Source organism: Lampetra planeri, chromosome 1 (genome assembly GCF_965212315.1).
Source record: "Lampetra planeri chromosome 1, kcLamPlan1.2.h2, whole genome shotgun sequence".
In the NCBI taxonomy this organism is placed as follows: domain Eukaryota; kingdom Metazoa; phylum Chordata; class Hyperoartia; order Petromyzontiformes; family Petromyzontidae; genus Lampetra; species Lampetra planeri.
This window is the reverse complement of record NC_136107.1, coordinates 38,981,883-38,999,145: the sequence shown is the minus strand read 5'-3', so window position 1 is coordinate 38,999,145 and position 17,263 is coordinate 38,981,883. Positions and strand designations below refer to the sequence as shown.

The window sequence follows — 17,263 nt, the reverse complement described above, 5'->3', positions numbered from 1 at the left end:
TTCACTTGCTTGCTTGCGCGCTTACGACCGTGCAAATCTTTCGGTCGTTTTTTAACCCACTTCCCGTGATCCAATCGAGCTGACATTTTGCACACTCGTTGTGCGTGACAATTTATTTTCGTGAACATTTTTTCTAAAATGTTACACTTTTTAGGAAAAAATAAATTCTATTTAATTACCAATTGCTTAATGCTGCCATGTAATCATCTGACCCATAGGTGGCAGCCATCTCAAGCCAGAGGACGAGAGGACTCTAGCCGCCACGCATATAAAGGATTTATAGTGAAAAACTTTGTTTTTACGGGTTATTTTTTTTTAAATAAATTGTTATTTGATGAACGAGCGAGGTCTTGCAATACGAGTAGTACGTGTATACGCTTTGTTTGCCGAGCGTCACGTGATCACAACTGATATACAAGTGCTTTGATATACAAGTGCTTTGGATTACAAACACGTGTCCAGAACGAATTATGCTCGCAATCCAAGGTTTTACTGTACAGGTGGAAAGTAGCACATTTGCTATACTGCCATACCATGACGAGCCAGGAGATGGAGACAATGATATGCACTTGGGTAGGGAGTTTCACAAACTTGTGTGACCCACCAACCCTTGCCTCAGCAGTGCTGGATTACAGACCTGCAGCATAGCCACCAGCGCCCCATGTGTAAGATGCTTGGCAGTCGAGAGACATACCAATCATCTTACACCACTCGAGCAAACGTCCCCTCTCGAGCCAATGGAGATCCTTATAATTTGAAAATGTGTGCAGGCCAAGGCAAAATGTGAAGGCCAGAGCCACACATTACTTTGAGTGCCAGCAAAATAAACATCCTCAGACATCTGTGGAAGCTGCCACTGATTCAGCTGATCACTGGGCTGAACTAAACCATGTGATATTTATTTTTTGTGACTCAAATCTTCATATCCCTTATTTTATTTGTATTGAGCAACGTGTCACTGTTTGGTTATTACTGTTTGCCTTAAAAAGTATATTTTCTGGTACTTGCTCCGGCAGTGCATATACCAAAACATATATTTTCTGGAACGTTCTATCAATTTCAGGATATAGGGGCAATACCTAAGCTATTCTCACATTAACTCTTCACATTTATTTCACTGGACAATAGTGTGTTATTTATGTAGAAATGTGAAACATGATGGCTTCATCTAGTGATAAACGCTTACATTTGTAAAGTGTGTTATATTTTCGTTACGTTGAGAAAGTGTAGTTTTTATTTCAAATTTGTATCAGGCATGGCTTGGGCATGGGTGTGTGCCAATGCCTGTTGTGAAGTGGGGAGCGGTGGTGTAGCGGTTAGCGTGCTGCACTACGAACCCGGCCACCCGAGTTCGATTCCAGCTCACGGCCAAAACCAGTGACGATTATCTGAACCGGTCCTGGGCCTCCCCTAGGTCGACTCGGCCTCAAATGAGTACCTGGTGCAGTGTGTAAACATCGCCACTAGGGAGACAAAGGCGGCCAGGTGTGGTGCCAGCCATCAACCCCCGAGTATGCCGTACCAGGCCTTCATTGGTGCTTGCTTAACAGCACTTGCCCCAACAGTCTGTTAAGGCTATACGGGGGATCTTTGTCTTTGATGTGAAGTTGCAGAATGAACCTTCAATGAATCACAAACGAGGGTCATTGTCTGAATATTCGCAAAGGTGCCTCCGCAGAATTCGTGTGAAGGAGAACAAGGGCTGTCCATTGAACAAGTGTGCTTACTGAGAGCACGTTGTGTCCTGTGCCACCAATGACACAGGGACGATCCTGACAACACGAGCGAGCTCCCAACCGCCAGGGACTACTTCCACGACCTGTACCACCGTGTGGACGTCACCTTTTGCGACAAAACCATCCCCAACGACCCCGGCTTTGTCGTCACACTCTCAAACAGGATGACCTACTTCCAGGTAACGTTGCCATGCCTGTGACGTAGCCCGGGCCAGCATTTCTCGCCCTCTTAGACTTACGTCCTATAAGTTATCTCTGGTAGGAATCCACCTTTGAGGTTCGTGTGCCTCATGTTAAATATCAAATAGGGGGGAGCAGTCTCACAGGGTAGACCATTATAGAGGCACCGAGTGGAATATCTATTTTAATGGAGATTTGTTACGATGGGCCCATTGGCATTTGGAACCCAGAGCTGCTTTTTGCCATTCTAATCTACAAAGTAAACTTTTTATTTTACCAGCTAAAGTCCACTGTGCTATTATATATATCTCTTTTTCAGAAGTGACATTGCCACAAACGATAGCTCAACAAAGTGGCTTGTATAAAAATGTACAGTAGCCAAATACTCTAAATGTGTGTTGCTAAATGGGGTAAGGGAAATAACCGAAGGACCCAGAGAAAAATCGACACAAGCACGAGGAGAACACGCAAACTTCAAATATACAGGCAAGCGTCAGGGTCCGGATCGAACCCACGACCTCCTGTGTACCAGGCCAGGTAGTTAACATCAAAATAAAATTAGGAACACCTCAGAGAAATAATGTTTACAACGGTCACAGACAGAGCCTGGGACAATCCTTGAAATAGGATGACGGGTTTCCATTGAACTCTTCATGACCGAGAGGCCAGGCTCTACAGTTAATTGTGTTTATTTACTCCTGTGGTGTTTAAAAAGGCCTCACACTCATGTACGCCCTCTGCTCTGGGTCTCTTCTGTGCACATCTGTGAGACACCCGAGACACCTGTGTGTCATGTGTGACAGAGACACCTGTTCATCATGAGTGACAGAGACACCCGTGAATCATGCGTGACAGACACCCATGTAACACCGATTAGCACCGTTTCGGTGCGAAGCGTTGTTCAACATGCGTACATACGTATCACGCGCAAGACACCTGCCACACCTTGTGTGTCTATCGTTCTTCAGGTGGCAAAGACGGTAGCGCAGAGGCTCAACACCGACCCCATGCTGCTCCAGTTCTTCAAATCGCAAGGGTACGTGCTGTGGTATTGGCGACGTGCGGTCAGTGGGTGGCGCCCGTTGCTCACCAGGGCACGCCGGGGAAGGCTGCGCTCCCCACCCACCAACCTGACGAGCCTCGTCTTGCTGCAGTCCGCTCCCTCTGGCCTCAATCTATTCTCCCGGAGAAGTGGCGAGTGGACTGTGCTGAGCTAGTAACGAAATGGCATGAGTTTGTTCATGCGAAGAACCTTACTAATTGGCTGTGGTCGGGTGGTGCCGGGTTTAACGACACGCTTATCCATAATAGAGGTTTTTTGGGTTCGATCGCGTAAATATATAAATGTGTCGTTAAACCAGCCACCACCCGACGCAGTCAACTAGTAAGGGTTGTCACGTAAAGAGAACGTGGCCAATTCGTCACTAGTACAGCAACACCGGTGTGTTGGAGAGCCAAGCCACAACATTTACAATCTGAGTACGACGTTTCGCCAGTAATTACAACTAGCTTCATCAGACCACAGCCAGATTTGTGGAGAAGTCCACCTGTTTCGTTCCTTATATAGAGGCTTATATTTTTTCTCAATCTAACCCAAAAACCTCTTATATTCTCAACTTTGTTTGGCTACTGCATGTACCCCTTGTTGATTTTTGTTTCATCCAGGTACCTCCCCTTGCCTAACTCAACGTGGTTCTGAGAAATAAATGTATGAATAACGAACATCAGTATTTTAACCAATTGTCCATTTTGTGAGGTATCCCTAACTCGCTGCGAGTAACTGCAAGCGAATACAAAAAAATTCTAAGGACACTCTGCATTCATGACATAATTTGTTCGCGATCGCTTAGTTCCTCTTGGAAACCACCTTGTTTATGATCAGTGAGTTTAGAAAGGCCTTTTACATAATTATAGGTTACCATATGGCTTCAAATGTTATCGTAGTTATATTATATTGGCAGATTCATACATGATTATTCACCAGTGACTCATGTATGATGTAATTTCACACATTTATAAATCACCTCATGTGTACTTTCTGGGTCATTGACACATACCCTCAGGGGTCTGCGAATCCCCGGTTGAGAACCACTGCTCCGGAGTGTGCATTGGTTTATGTATCGGCCTGCTGCAGGATGTCCATGTTGTTCACTGCTCTCCTATAACGTGGAAGTAGTTGCGTTCCTGAAGAACAGCGCGTTATGTAAAAATTACGTGATAATATAGGATAAAGCAAGGTCCGCGATGACACGTGAGATGCGTATGCAGGCTGGGTAACATCTAGAAGCATCCAGTATCATCTCCCCTGCCTTGTGTGATGCTATGCCAAGGCAACCATACAACCGCTTATTCCTACTCACAAGACGTAGTTCCGTGCACTCAATCGCGTTATATCCAGTTCGCGTCCGCGTTAGAAAAAAATGTGTTCCCTCATACATTAATGGCGTCATATCCAATTTGTGTTATGAAAACGAACGTTATAGCAGAATAGACTGTATTTACACCCATCCGGTTAACACATGAACATGAAGTGCAAACTTGTCCCAGCTGTTTAAGCAGCCCAGTAGTTTCTGTAGTGCAAAACGCAGGAGCGCTAAATTGACATGAATTCCTTAAATGTGCATTGGTATGATTTGTAAAATAATATCTTCATCATCATCAGTCACGGTCCACCCACTGGTGACCCCCCATCCCTCACAATCCTGCAGTGTAGAAATCTGCCTGGAATCTATACACCGATTATATAAACTTTTAAAAAATATCACGTGAAATACACTGGCAAGTTCTTATTTTTTTGATTGGTGTAACTTCGAGTGTAAATTGCCTCATGCTTAGTCGCAGTGGTGGCTTTTAAATAAATCCTTGCACACACATTTTTGAGACGGACGTTTTATAATAACCAAACCGTTGAGAAACCAGCCAACAGATCGTGCAGCCTTGTCTAATGCGTCGTTATGAGCGCAGCCTTAGTTTCTGGTTCAGTGGTTGGTGAAGGTCTAAAAGAAGTTGCCGGTAGAAGTTGTCTTAGCTGCTGGATAATTGCCTCCTCGCCAGTTTGTCTGCAATTCCGCTCCACCGTCGCGCCTGCCGTCGCGTGCGCGGGAGCCCTTTGGACGGCGTGAGGGGGGGTGGACAGCAAGCTGTTTATCAGATCTGTTCTTTGTAGCTACAGGGATGGGCCTGGAAACCCGCTGCGACACACCTACGAGGGCACCCTGCGAGACCTGCTGCAGTACTTCAAGCCCAGGCAACCCAAGAAGCTCTATTATCAACAGGTATTGGGAGGGGGGGAGGGGGGGCTACGCGGGTAGAACCGGCTTCCCAGTCGCTCGGCAGCAAACGCCGTGCGCTCCGCACTCCACCACAACAGCCCCAGGCCTTCAGCAGCGAGTGGCCCCGCCTTCCGCACATATTCGTGGCCTGGCTTTCAATTTCATAACAATTTAACTGTTGAGCCGAATGTACGTTCTTATTATTTTTTACGTCTTCAGTTTAACGTCGGTCGATCTCAAGAGGTGATGTCAATATTTCATATTTTATTTATTTAGTTTATTTTCATTTTACCAGGTAAGGCCCGCTGAGCTATGTAGCTCTTTTTCAAAAGTGACCTGGCGATCACAAATGATAGCTCAACGAAATCGCTTATCATCTGTAAACTTATCGCAGACAAATACTGTAGACGCATGTTGATTTTAAATGCGAAGGGACAAACGGAAGAATCTGGAGAAAAATCCAGGCCACCACGGGAAGAACAGAACATGCAAACTCCAAATAAAATCAGCAGCAGGCGATGGGGTCGGGATCGAACCCATGACCTCCTGTATACCAGGTGAGGTAGTTAACATTTTGCCACCCTGGTGCCCTTGTATAAAACTGCACTTCTGTTCCTCTATGCTAGATCCCACAGCCGTAGCACAGTGGGGGGGGACGTACAACCTCCATGGGATCGCTCTCACCACCTCATCACCAACACCATCTGGGCTTAGGCCTTCCCCTTGGCCCTCCGGCTTCTGGGCGCAATTCAGATGCCTCCATCTGTGACCAGCCGCCGTGTTCCCTGCACACACATCCCACCACCCTGTACCACCTACTCACATTTTTTTTGGTTTTTATGAGCTCATATTTTCAGAGCATGCCCAATGAAAAACCCTTGGCTCTAGAGTGGTGAAGGTAGTGTGACCTGAAAGATGTAGAAACCATTGAGTCCATGGGGTTTTATAACTTAAAAGGCAATCGCTGATGCTAGCACTTTGAGGTCTGGAATTTTGTCGTACGCAGCGGGATTCCTGGTGATTTTCCACCGGAGGACACATGCCACCCATAGTGCGTTGGCTCTTGGCAGTGAAGTATCGGCTGGGCATGGTCTCACACGGACTGGCAGTGCGTGCTGTGAAAGCCACGGGTCTTTTTATGCAGCACGTGGTCATGTGCACTCAGAATATTAATTAATAATTGGTTGGAAAATTTTGAATCAATAGTTTCAGGCCGTGTGATTTCCATGTAATTGCCTCTGCAAAGTATGGGTTTCATCATTAAAATCGGGCATGACTTTAAGAAATGTCATGAACGGTTGGGGGTGTTTGGCTAATTAGATACTGCAAAAGCAGATATACAGCACATCCTCGAACATGCATGTCGGCTGAAATGCCAGTGTTGGCTTACTTAGTCGTGAGGGAGTGACGATTATGACTCCCAATTTTGATAACGTTCAACCGCACTTCCGATAAGCACGGTTGGCTGCGTACGTTGTGCAAAATAAGCTCTACGTACGTACGACATGGCAGCAGAGTACTTGTCAGGGATGTTCCGTTCCGCTTGCTGAATAGAAGAGTTTGTAAGCACTGTTCTCATTACATCACCATGGCTGCGAAATGAGCTGTGAAAGAGTCCGGCTGTTGTGACGCTACTGATTTGTATGAAAACAAAGTTAATTACCGTATTCTCCAGATTATAAGGGGCACTTCCGAGTAGTATAGTTGGCTACGTACGGTGCGAAAGGAGTTCTCCATACATACACCTTCTGATTTTAAAACAAAAGTTGTGGGTGTGTATCTTATAATCCGGATAATGTATACAGTATGCCCTCGTTATTTGCAAAAGATACGTTCCGGAGATGCTTGTGAATAGCATTTTTTAGCGGATAATGTTTTAAAATTACCTTAAATATGTAAATATGCTATTAAATAAATGCAAATTACGACACAAAAACATTTAGATTCGTTATAATAAACATAAAGTAAATATGAAAGTATTAAATAATAATGACTTAACACTTTTGTGACTGCAGGAATTCATATTCATCAGTTCCTGATGACGACCGTTTGTATGGCGATCAAAACGTCGTGATAATTCTATTATTTTTATTGTTATTATTTTTCTATCCACGTGACATTACCGAAAGAACCATAGAATATTAAATAATACTTTATAAATTAACTTACCTTCAATTATGTTGATGATGATGTACAGTAGGAGGATGCAGTAACGATGGTGATGATCTCATCACTTGTTTGCATCACGTCATCGCTTAATTTCACCACTTTATCACATCACTTAATCTAATCCCTTAATCTCATCACTTTCTCTCTCGATGCAGTCGTGCAGGGTTCCAGATGCGATTCGAGAATAGCAAGTTTGTAAATTTCGAGGGAATTATGTTACCATGTAAATGCCTGTTTTTTCCGAACTTGTCGTTATATTTGCGCATTATATATTTTTTTAAGCGCTCGTGAGATACAACCGCGTTTATATTCCCGTTGAACCCGAGATCCTGACTCTCCTTTATTGTACATCCTTTTAGAGGTGCAATAATTCTCATGTAGTAGCCTTTTCGAATAGAGATTGTGAGTATTATAAAAACAAATATGAACATTATTTCAGGATGTAGTGCATGTCTTGTATTGATTTCATTTTTCAAAGTGACAGATGTTCCCAGTACTTGAGTCTATCCATTATAATTTTACTGCAACCAGTATTGTGCTTTTGTTTTAGTTCTTTGATGAAACATTGTCTCGTTGAATCTTAACCCGATGTTACAATAAAGAATGCGACTTTGTGACGGTGTGTCTGCAGCTTAAGATGAAGATAACGGACTTTGAAAACAAAAAGAATTTCAAATGCGTTTGGCTGAAAAGCAACTTTGTGGAAGAGGTAAGTTTGCACCTTCTGCTCGTGCCCACCGTTTAACGAGTCGCCCTGTTTCACTGTAGCCCATGTGCCCAGATTGTGAGCAGAGGTCGCAAATGGGTTTTGATTCCTTACCCGTACCCGGCCGCACCAGGGTCGCAAACGGGTACCCGTACCCGGCCATACCCGTACCCTACCCGTACCCGGCCGGGTACGGGTAGGGTACGGGTATCGGGTACGTGATTGCGACCTCTGGGATGAAGACATGTTGCAGGCACGGGTGGGATGATTCTAGGAACTTGAATTGTGAGAAGAGACAAGACGTTAGGAAATGAGTGACAAACAGTTACTCACCAGTGACTCACGGCCTACCCGTACCCGGCCGCACCAGGGTCGCAAACAGGTACCCGTACCCGTACCCGGCCGGGTAGCCGGGTATCGGGTAGGGTACGGGTATCGGGTACCCGGTTGCGACCTCTGATTGTGAGTCACAGCCAGTATTGGTGGGCCACTTAACAATTAACCGTCAAGATTCAGTGCCACGATTACATTCAAGAAGTACTCTCTTGTGCTCATCTATATAGTGTGTCGTGTTATGTGGTGTTGATTCCATTATCCTCAAGCTATAATACATTTATCATATATGCAATTGGCATGCATTACTTGATTCTTACGTGTACCTGCTGGGTCGCTCGGCGTTAGAGCAAGCCACTCGCAGTCGTGCACCCCCCACCATCATCCCTCTGGATGATAAAATGTTTACCACTTTGGTTATTAGTCGACAGCGGTTGTCCTATGGGTAGACTCGCCCCTGCCATAACAATGTGTAATTTCCACCATTGGCTCAGGGCTGTATATCGAAGATGAGCAGCATCAATGCTCTTTTGAGTAGGAAGCACATTGACTGTTTTGAGTGTGGCTGGGTTAGACGGCTGGCAGACAAGTGGCGGGCGCCACGGTGACCATGTTAACTACCTCGCCTGTTATACAGAAGGTATAACAGGCGAGGGAGTTAACCTGTATATTTGGAGTGTGCGTGTTCTCCCTGTAGTCATGTAGATTTTTCTCTGGGTCCTCCCGTTTTTCCCCCCACATTTGGAAATCAACATACAGTTAGAGTATTTGTCTGTTATAAGTTTCTGGCTGATAAGCCGCTTCGTTGAGCCCTCATTTGTGATAGCCAGGTTGCTTCTGAAAGAGAGCTATATAGCTCAGTGGGCCTTACCTGGCAAAATAAAAAAATTGTTTAGTTTTAGAGTGACGGCTGAGTTTCCTGCCCCGCAGGAGATCACGCTCTACCCGGACAAGCACGGCTGTGTGCAGGACCTGCTCGAGGAGTGCAAGAAGACGGTCACCCTCTCGGAGACCAGCTCCGGCAAACTCAGGTCGCTACCCCAATTGTGTAACGCTCTCCACCAGTCCTGTTTGTGCCACTCTCCACCAAGTCCTGTTTGTACCACTCTACACAAGTCCTGCTTCTCCCACTCTCCACCAGTCCTATTTGTGCTATTTAATGGAATTCCAAAAATCCCCCTCCGAGTGCACTCAGTGGCATAGTTGGACCCACACACTTGTAATGGTGATCACAGTTTGCCATTTTATAAGTATAAAGCACGGATTAGCACAAGCATGCTAATTGCCTTTGGAGAGTCTGAGCCTTCGTGACTTTTGGCTTGACAAGGTGAGGCCCTGTTTAGAGTCGTAATGTTATGTTTTCAAGTGTAATGTCGGTGGCTGTTGCTGTGGAGATGGTTACTCACACTTTGCATTTTAGTTGGCTACATTTTTAAATCTCGGATTTGGGCTACGATGTTGAAACTGTGGCCTACTTTTGTGATTGAGACCCACGGTATCTATGGGACATTTTTTCCAGAATCAAAAATTATAAAACATCAGAAGAGGTTTTTTTTTACCCTTTCTGGCAATAAAACAGAAGCGGTTAAGATGCTTAAACACCAAATAGACATCTTTTGCATAGCATCAATTCTGCATTCACCACTTAATGTGGCAAAACATGCAAACAAACATGCCGCAAGTACGTGTGGTTAATGCGGATGTTGTGCCTTGCAAAAGGTTTCTATTTGGCGTTTGAACATCTTCACACCTGTTTTGTTGTCAGAAAGGCTAAAACCTATTATTATTTTTCATAATTTTCGATTGCACCGTGTCTAGCATCCTCTTCACAGCCTTATGCGGTGCTTCGATAATGTCTTACACACATCAACGAGCATTGGGAGGTGGACACATGGCATCAGTCAGGAGCTGATGACTAATGGCTGTTTTCACGAGTGTTTTGGGAAATACCATTATTCCGGATGAGCTTTCCAATACTCAAAAACCTTGATCTGTATTTTGCATAATCCACTCTATTGCTAAATCTGTCTTGTCAAAGTCACGAAGAATTCACACTTAAATGTTGCAAGGGGGCAAAAGAGTTCACCAGCGTCAAAAACGAACACTGTTGACTTATTTGTTCTTGTGTGATGTCACATCTTTACTCACCGCTGCCGTTCTACCCTTTGTTTGTTTTGCACGCTTGTAATATTCTGCAAGTGTGTTTTTATATATATTTTAAAAAGCGCAGATACAGTCAGTAGCCGTGGGGGGGGGGGTCAGTGTTCTTACCCTGATGAGCTCAAGGGTGGTGCTGTCTTGTTGATTTTCCCAGAGCCAGTGGTTTTTGTGTTTAGTTTGTTGTCCTTGTCCGCGTGGTTGGCTGTGTTGGCTGCGTACGGTGCGAAGGAAGTTCAACATACACACGTACATCGGACAACCACTGTTGACTTCTCTGCAGAGTGGTTGGTGTTCATGTTCTCTCTACTCCAGGGGAATGAGGGCACAGACGTGTGCGTTGTGAGATGTTTGTATGAACACACATTTGAGGATGCATGACAAATCTACGGGACCTTTTTTGCCATTATCAGAATGATTAAATAAGACGAATAGGTTTCCCCTTTCTGGCAAATAACACGAGGTGTTAAGATGTTGACACATAAAATAGACACCTGCCTATTGCAAGTCTGCATTGACCACACCTGCTTATGGCGAAACATGCACACAAACTTGCTCTCATAATGTCATAATGTGTGCATTGTCTTTGAAACTGATTGGCCTACACCAGAGACGGCCTCGTCTCACTGGTGTTAGACCAGAGAATGCCAAAATGCAAACGGTGCTAAGGCAATGCAATTATCAAAGCATGAATAGCTCGGATTGAGCAATTATATCTATCGAATCTTTATTGCCAATGTCAAAATGAGGAGATAAAAATAGGCTTTTAGTCCTTCTGGCAATAACACGGGAGGTGTTAAGATGTTCAAACGCCAAATAGACAAATCTCGTGACTGTTTACTCGACACTAAAAATAAGTATAGTATTATTTAAAACGTTGCAGTAATGTTTTATGCCTTCGTATAAAAGGCATCGATGCAGCTGCGGTGTATTGTCGGTACAGCACAGAGCCCACGTGAGTTGAGTTGTATCAAATCCCCGGTATCGGTCATGTTCATAATCGAGAAGGAGCGTTGCCATCCGCTCACTGAGCGTTACGTGACATCAATCGCTCGGTCAGAAGAGTTTTTGAGCTGGGGATCACTTTAATTTTAGAGGATTGTGCAGTTAGATTTGATTCCAATGATATGGCTCTACACAAGCAGTCTGTCTCAAGCTTTCTGTTCAGCATGATTGCAGACAGTCCCCGGGTTGCGGAAGACCCGACTTACGGAAATCGAACCTTACAGAAATGCTCCCATAAATCATGTTAAAAAAAATTCTACACACACAAATGTTTGCGTTAGTTACGTAAGGGCAAGTGGTGCAGCGTGGTGGGGTTGCGAATTAATTCCGTGGAGCGAGCTTCGCTAGGATTAAAGTAAATGGAATTTTTATTTTGGGGGGAAATTGTTCAGTTTCCGACATACGGAAAATTCGGGTTACGGGTCGTTCTCGGGAACCCTAACCCTTCCGTAACTCGGGGACTGTGCACAACAAATAAACACCCAGAAAGTGCGTAATTACAGTTTTGAAGGGTTGGGGTTTCTCATTATTATTACTATAAAACGACAGGTTTGTGAATTTGATTTGTCTTGCTAGGATGGTTTAACACTTCGCCCGTTTCACTTGCCAAACTTTACAATTTGTGGATGTGGCCTATTTCCATTTGTATTATAATTTTAGCCTTTATTCTAGGAATGGGAAGCAGCTCTTGTTCATGGTGGTGGGGGGGAGGGACGGGGGGTGGTGGGGGGAAATGCTGTCCGCTGGGTTGGGCCTATTCCACAGAGCCATCCTCTGTCATGCCTTCCTGTTGACTTGCGTTCTCATTGTGCTAGCACATTGCTGGGTCATGTCATTGCAGCAGAAGTTTAAAAAGGGACAAGGGGCCTGCTTGAGAACATTAACGATAATACAAAAAAAATGTTGAAACGGCCGTTTGCTATTTCACCATTATAGTTAATTGCAGTGTTAAAAAGCGTCAAGCTTTGCTTGCGTGCTAATTATATAGAGTTCGCCCGTAACCGGGGTGGGGGACCCGCACATTGTTTTGTCAGTTGTAATCGTCGCCGGCGTGCTCCCCCCCTCTCGTACAGCAAGCATCGCTGAGGCTGCTTGCGTAGCTTGTGCGTTTCTCTGCTTTTGCTCAAGGAATGTGTGTGTTGCAGAGGTTGGAGTTGGTGGACCGCGTAGAGATGGATCTGTTGTGTGAGAGGCAGTGCGGGCCATCAAGGGGCAGGGTTTTTTGTGACCAGTTGAGAGTGTGAGGTCTTGAGTGGCGGTCCACTTCTTGGAGCTCTCCATTGCAAAATTTTAAAAGATAATGATTTGTAGAATTTTAATTGGATGGTCAGCACACGTACACAGTTGCCTTGCTCGAATGAGTTCCTGCAAAAAGCTCTGCCTTCTAAAGTTCCGCGCACTGCATTGACTACCTAATAATATTTTTAATGTGTAACCAACGAAAGGTTTGGAAGAGACCATTACCTAATAGATGACATCTGTACCCTTAAGCTGATTGTCCATTGTCTGGCATCTGGGGGAGTACAGTACGGTGTTGATTACTGAATGAGTGGGAGTCGTTTGTTCATCGACTAAAGCACATTCTCTCCCAGCATCGTCGTCGTACTATAGTTTCGCTGCTCATGTCTACGTTCCGTTTGTATTCACCTTCACAGTGGCGACGGGGGTTGTCGCGATCGTAGCAGCGCCTCAATGTATACACAATTAACGCATTGTTTCAGTTTTTCTGCTTAAAGCTTTTCCTTTGGAAGCTGCTCGCCCGCCGTTCCTACAGCTGTTTTTCCAGCAAAGCTTTGGTTATTGTTGGCACCGAGCCAAGCCAGAAGTGTCATGGTCGTTTTCCGGGGCCGCTGTTGTGCAGTGTTGTTGCGGTTTTTTTTTCCCTCTAGGCCAAAGTTGAGAGCGAGGAGGCACAGGCTTGCCAAGGCACGCTGGCCGAGATCCACGGCCCGGCTCGTTTTCCGTGTGTGAAAAACTAACTGCCAACTGAGAAAAAAATGTTTTGTCAACCCAGTTGCACAAGAGCCTTTTGGTGGTTCACCCGAGCATCGTCTGCCTGTCCGCAGAGGCCCGGCACAGACACCGGGTCCAGATCACATAACTCTGAAACAGCGTATTTGTTAAACCACCTGACATGAATGTTTTTTTCGTCACGTCTGCTTCTAACTTTAATGTTGGCTGTGGCTAAGTTGTCTTGCCATCGGAAGGTTTCCTCGATCTTAGAGTGGCTTTTTAAGTCGGGAGTTTAAGAAACGCACCCGTGCAAAGTTCCGCTTCTATCCACCTGTGTAGGCAGTTATTATTTGTGTTTCGCAGTGATTTCTTCTTAAATATCAATAACATTAGCTACTTTGGCAGTTATTCACTTGGCTATGATTTCCAGCATTTTTGTTAAATAATGAACCGTGTTATTTACCGTTTAAGAGTGAACCACGTAAAACGCTTCCATTTGTTTGCAAAATTCTACCAGAAAAAAAAGTTACCACATTTTAGTCGATGGCGGGTGGGGGGGGGGTTTGGGATATGCCGCCAATAGTTGATAGTTTCAGTTGAGAGCCGTGACTCAACAGATTTAAGTGGCAAGATAAAGTATGAGATGGATGTTTAAGGTGCATTAACTTCGCACGTGTAGCCCGTCTGCCGTGTCCGCTCTCTTCCCACCCCCGTGAATCCTTTCGAGGGGGGGTGGGCGGGCGGGGGGGCGGACAGGTCAGCTAACTAGAGCACAAATAATATAATTAACAAAGTTCTGAGATGATGAGTAGACTCTACGTTTTGTTCTGGAGAAGTGGGCGACTCGACAACGGCTGAGCACCGGGGCGGGGGGGTGGGGGGGGTTTGTGAAACGGCAAAACTTTATTTCAAAAGTCCTCTTCAGAAGGGCAATTTGTGTATCTGCAATAGCGATCAAAGATACCATCACACGTCACAACACTGCAGCTGAATCTCTCTGTCAGTGGGATTGAGCACCAGTGCTGATATTTTGAAATCAACTTTAATATCGAAGTCTTAATTGTGCATATTTTCATTATTGCCAATAACTCAATCAACAGTCGATTAACATTACCAAGTTCCTGTCAGTCGATTGACATTCAAGTAATATCAATTTAACAGTTATATATTATTGTAGCTAATGTAGAGTGCAGCTTACCGGTCCAGATCTACATTTGGGATGTGCCTCCGACTCCACTGTGCACGTGAGGGCTCAGGGTCCAACCTTTGATCACTATTGCCTAATCTTAAATAATAATCGATTTATAAAAGCTCGGGGTTCCGTTTGTCCATTTTGTCTGTTTATCCGTCAACTAAATTATTAGAGACTTTCAGAAGGCCTGAATCAAAACGTTATAGAAAGTGAACCCCCCCCCCCTCGGATGTGGGGGTGAAAAGTTGATCCAATAATAGGTTTACAACAATTGTCGCCCCCCCCTAATTATTTGTCTTATTTACATACAACAGAGTAAATATTATCTGCACACTTTGGGGGTGTGGGAGAGAAGAGGACATCTGTGGGGGCGACAGGCGAGGTGCTGAGATGCACTCCGCAGGATAACAAACACGCACTTGGCTATCCGTAGCTCTGTAGCATATGGGAACATGAACCATTCTGCAGAGTGCACAATTATACACGTGATTAATCACAGGTGAGCTCACACCGGCCACACGCGGCAACACGGCGCTAGGTGCGTTTGCGCGTGGCGAGGCAAGAAGGTGACGAGCGCTGTACAAAATGACAACGTGCTTGGGTTGAGAAAGAGGAGCGAGGTATGCTGTGCGTGCGCCCAGGCTGGGTTTGTACGTTGGGATTGCTTTGTGGGTTTGTGGTCACGCTGTCTGGGCCATTGCCAGGTGAGGCCAGTGGGGGGGGGGGGGCTGGGCGAGGGTAGTGAGGGGCGCTCTGTACCCAGTGCCCAGGCCTGCGCTGCTGTGTAAGGGTTATTCTCCATCAATAAACAACATAGGTGCGTTGTAATCTGCCAGAGGGGGAATGTTTGGGACAGGCGTGTAATAGATGTTTGTTTGTGTATGTACACAGTGGAACGGTTTTCGGTAATTGTCCTTGTGGAAGTGTCAATGGTGCATATGTATGAACCCCGTAGATTTTTACTATTTGCTTTTTGTATGAAAGTTATTACTTCCTCTTCTCTGGGGAATTGATTAGTTGTTTGCATTACGTTTCTGTAAATGTTTTTAGAAAATCCATTTCGCTAGTGCTGCCTGTTTTTGTGCGGTTGGTGTTTTGCGTCGCATCTTGTATGTCATTCACGTGGGTCGTTTGACCATACTTCACCACACAGGGCAGTGCCCCTTTATGGAAGGAGTGGGTTGGACCGGCCGACCACTGCACCACAGCTCCATGCTTGTGTGGAGAATTTGTTGCGAAATCATGGGTGGCAAGGCGAGGTTTAAAACAATTAGGTTTCATAAGGTTTAAATAAATAAATAAAACTCAATATCCCGAAGGGCCAGTTAGGGTGAGGTTTTGAGGTTTATTATAAAAAGACGCCATTTTGGTTTTTGCAGGAAGTCTGACTGAAGTAACGGACTGCGGAAGGCCGGAGCACGGAAATCAGAAATCTTGGCATTCCCTGAGTTATTAGTGTCATCAAACGAACCCAATTTCCACCACGAGCAGGATCATGGATCAGGACCTGGATGAGGATTTACTCGATTCCGAAGAATGTGATAGTGATGTCGTAATTGTGATGGAGAAGGATAGAGTGGCCGACGGGTTGTCGGCGAACGCAGGGAAGGTCAGAGGACGCTCGATGGGCCAGTTTTGGCACTACTTCATCGATGATCCGGAACCGCACAAGTTGAAGAGTGGCGTCTGCAACCATTGTCGCACCAGATTCAACCATCACAAGAAGAGTGAGCAGGCGATTAGGCACCTGAATGCATGCGCCGCTTTTCGGAGGGCAATGAATGGCACCGAGATAGATAATCGTCCCGAGTGGTATGCGTCGAACAAGAAGCGGGCGAAGCCATCGAAGGCAAGTGGCAGCTCAACTCCATCTACATCGAATGCTTCGTCGATGAAGCGAGGATCGATCAAAGATCACCTCATACCCAAGCTCCATAAGCGAACGAAGTAGAAGTTCGAGCAGGCCATAGCAATGCATTACATTTTCTCGGGCACGTCGTTCCAGTGGGTCGGAGAAGAACCTGGTCATCGCTGTGAAGGCCCTTCACCCAGATGCAGTGCTGCCGAACAGGAAGAGGCTGGCCTGACCATTGATCGACAGGAAGAAGGATGACACCGTCCTGGACAATAAGACCATTTGCTTGACATCTGATGCGTGGTCAAACATCAAGAATGAACCGATTGTGAACTGCATGGTTACATTGCCGTCCACAACGTTGTTTCTCGAGTCGGTGTTCCCTGGAGATCAGGGCCACAACGCTGACTGGATCGCCTCGGATCTTAAACTTGTGATGGCATCCCATCCGAAGACTACATTCGTTGGCACGGTCACCGACAACACATCCACCAACAAGAATGCGTGGGAACAGCTCTCGAAGGCTCACCCATCCTATTTCCAAGGCTGTACGTCACATGCTCTGCATTTGCTTGTCAAGGACATATTCTCTTCCACGAAGACGAGCAAACCCGGCCAACCAGAACACATACCCGATAGAATATCCGTTCGAGTTCATCATGGGGTACAAGGACACGGTCAAATTGTTTCACAACAGTCACATTC

General features: G+C 45.5%; 1 protein-coding gene across 6 annotated transcripts in view; it reads left to right on the top strand.

The window, feature by feature from the left end:
- Positions 1-17,263, top strand: part of USP7 (ubiquitin specific peptidase 7) — an 86,327-nt gene that overhangs the window by 57,185 nt on the left and 11,879 nt on the right. For 4 of the 6 annotated variants that reach the window (XM_078600610.1, XM_078600600.1, XM_078600582.1 and 1 more), the window contains 5 exons: positions 1,765-1,915; positions 2,885-2,952; positions 5,083-5,191; positions 7,989-8,066; positions 9,327-9,427. In XM_078600610.1, the coding sequence (XP_078456736.1) occupies positions 1,765-1,915; positions 2,885-2,952; positions 5,083-5,191; positions 7,989-8,066; positions 9,327-9,427 (507 nt within the window). The remainder of the gene's footprint in view (positions 1-1,764; positions 1,916-2,884; positions 2,953-5,082; positions 5,192-7,988; positions 8,067-9,326; positions 9,428-17,263) is intronic. The other 2 variants (XM_078600591.1, XM_078600573.1) reach the window with 1 other exon arrangement.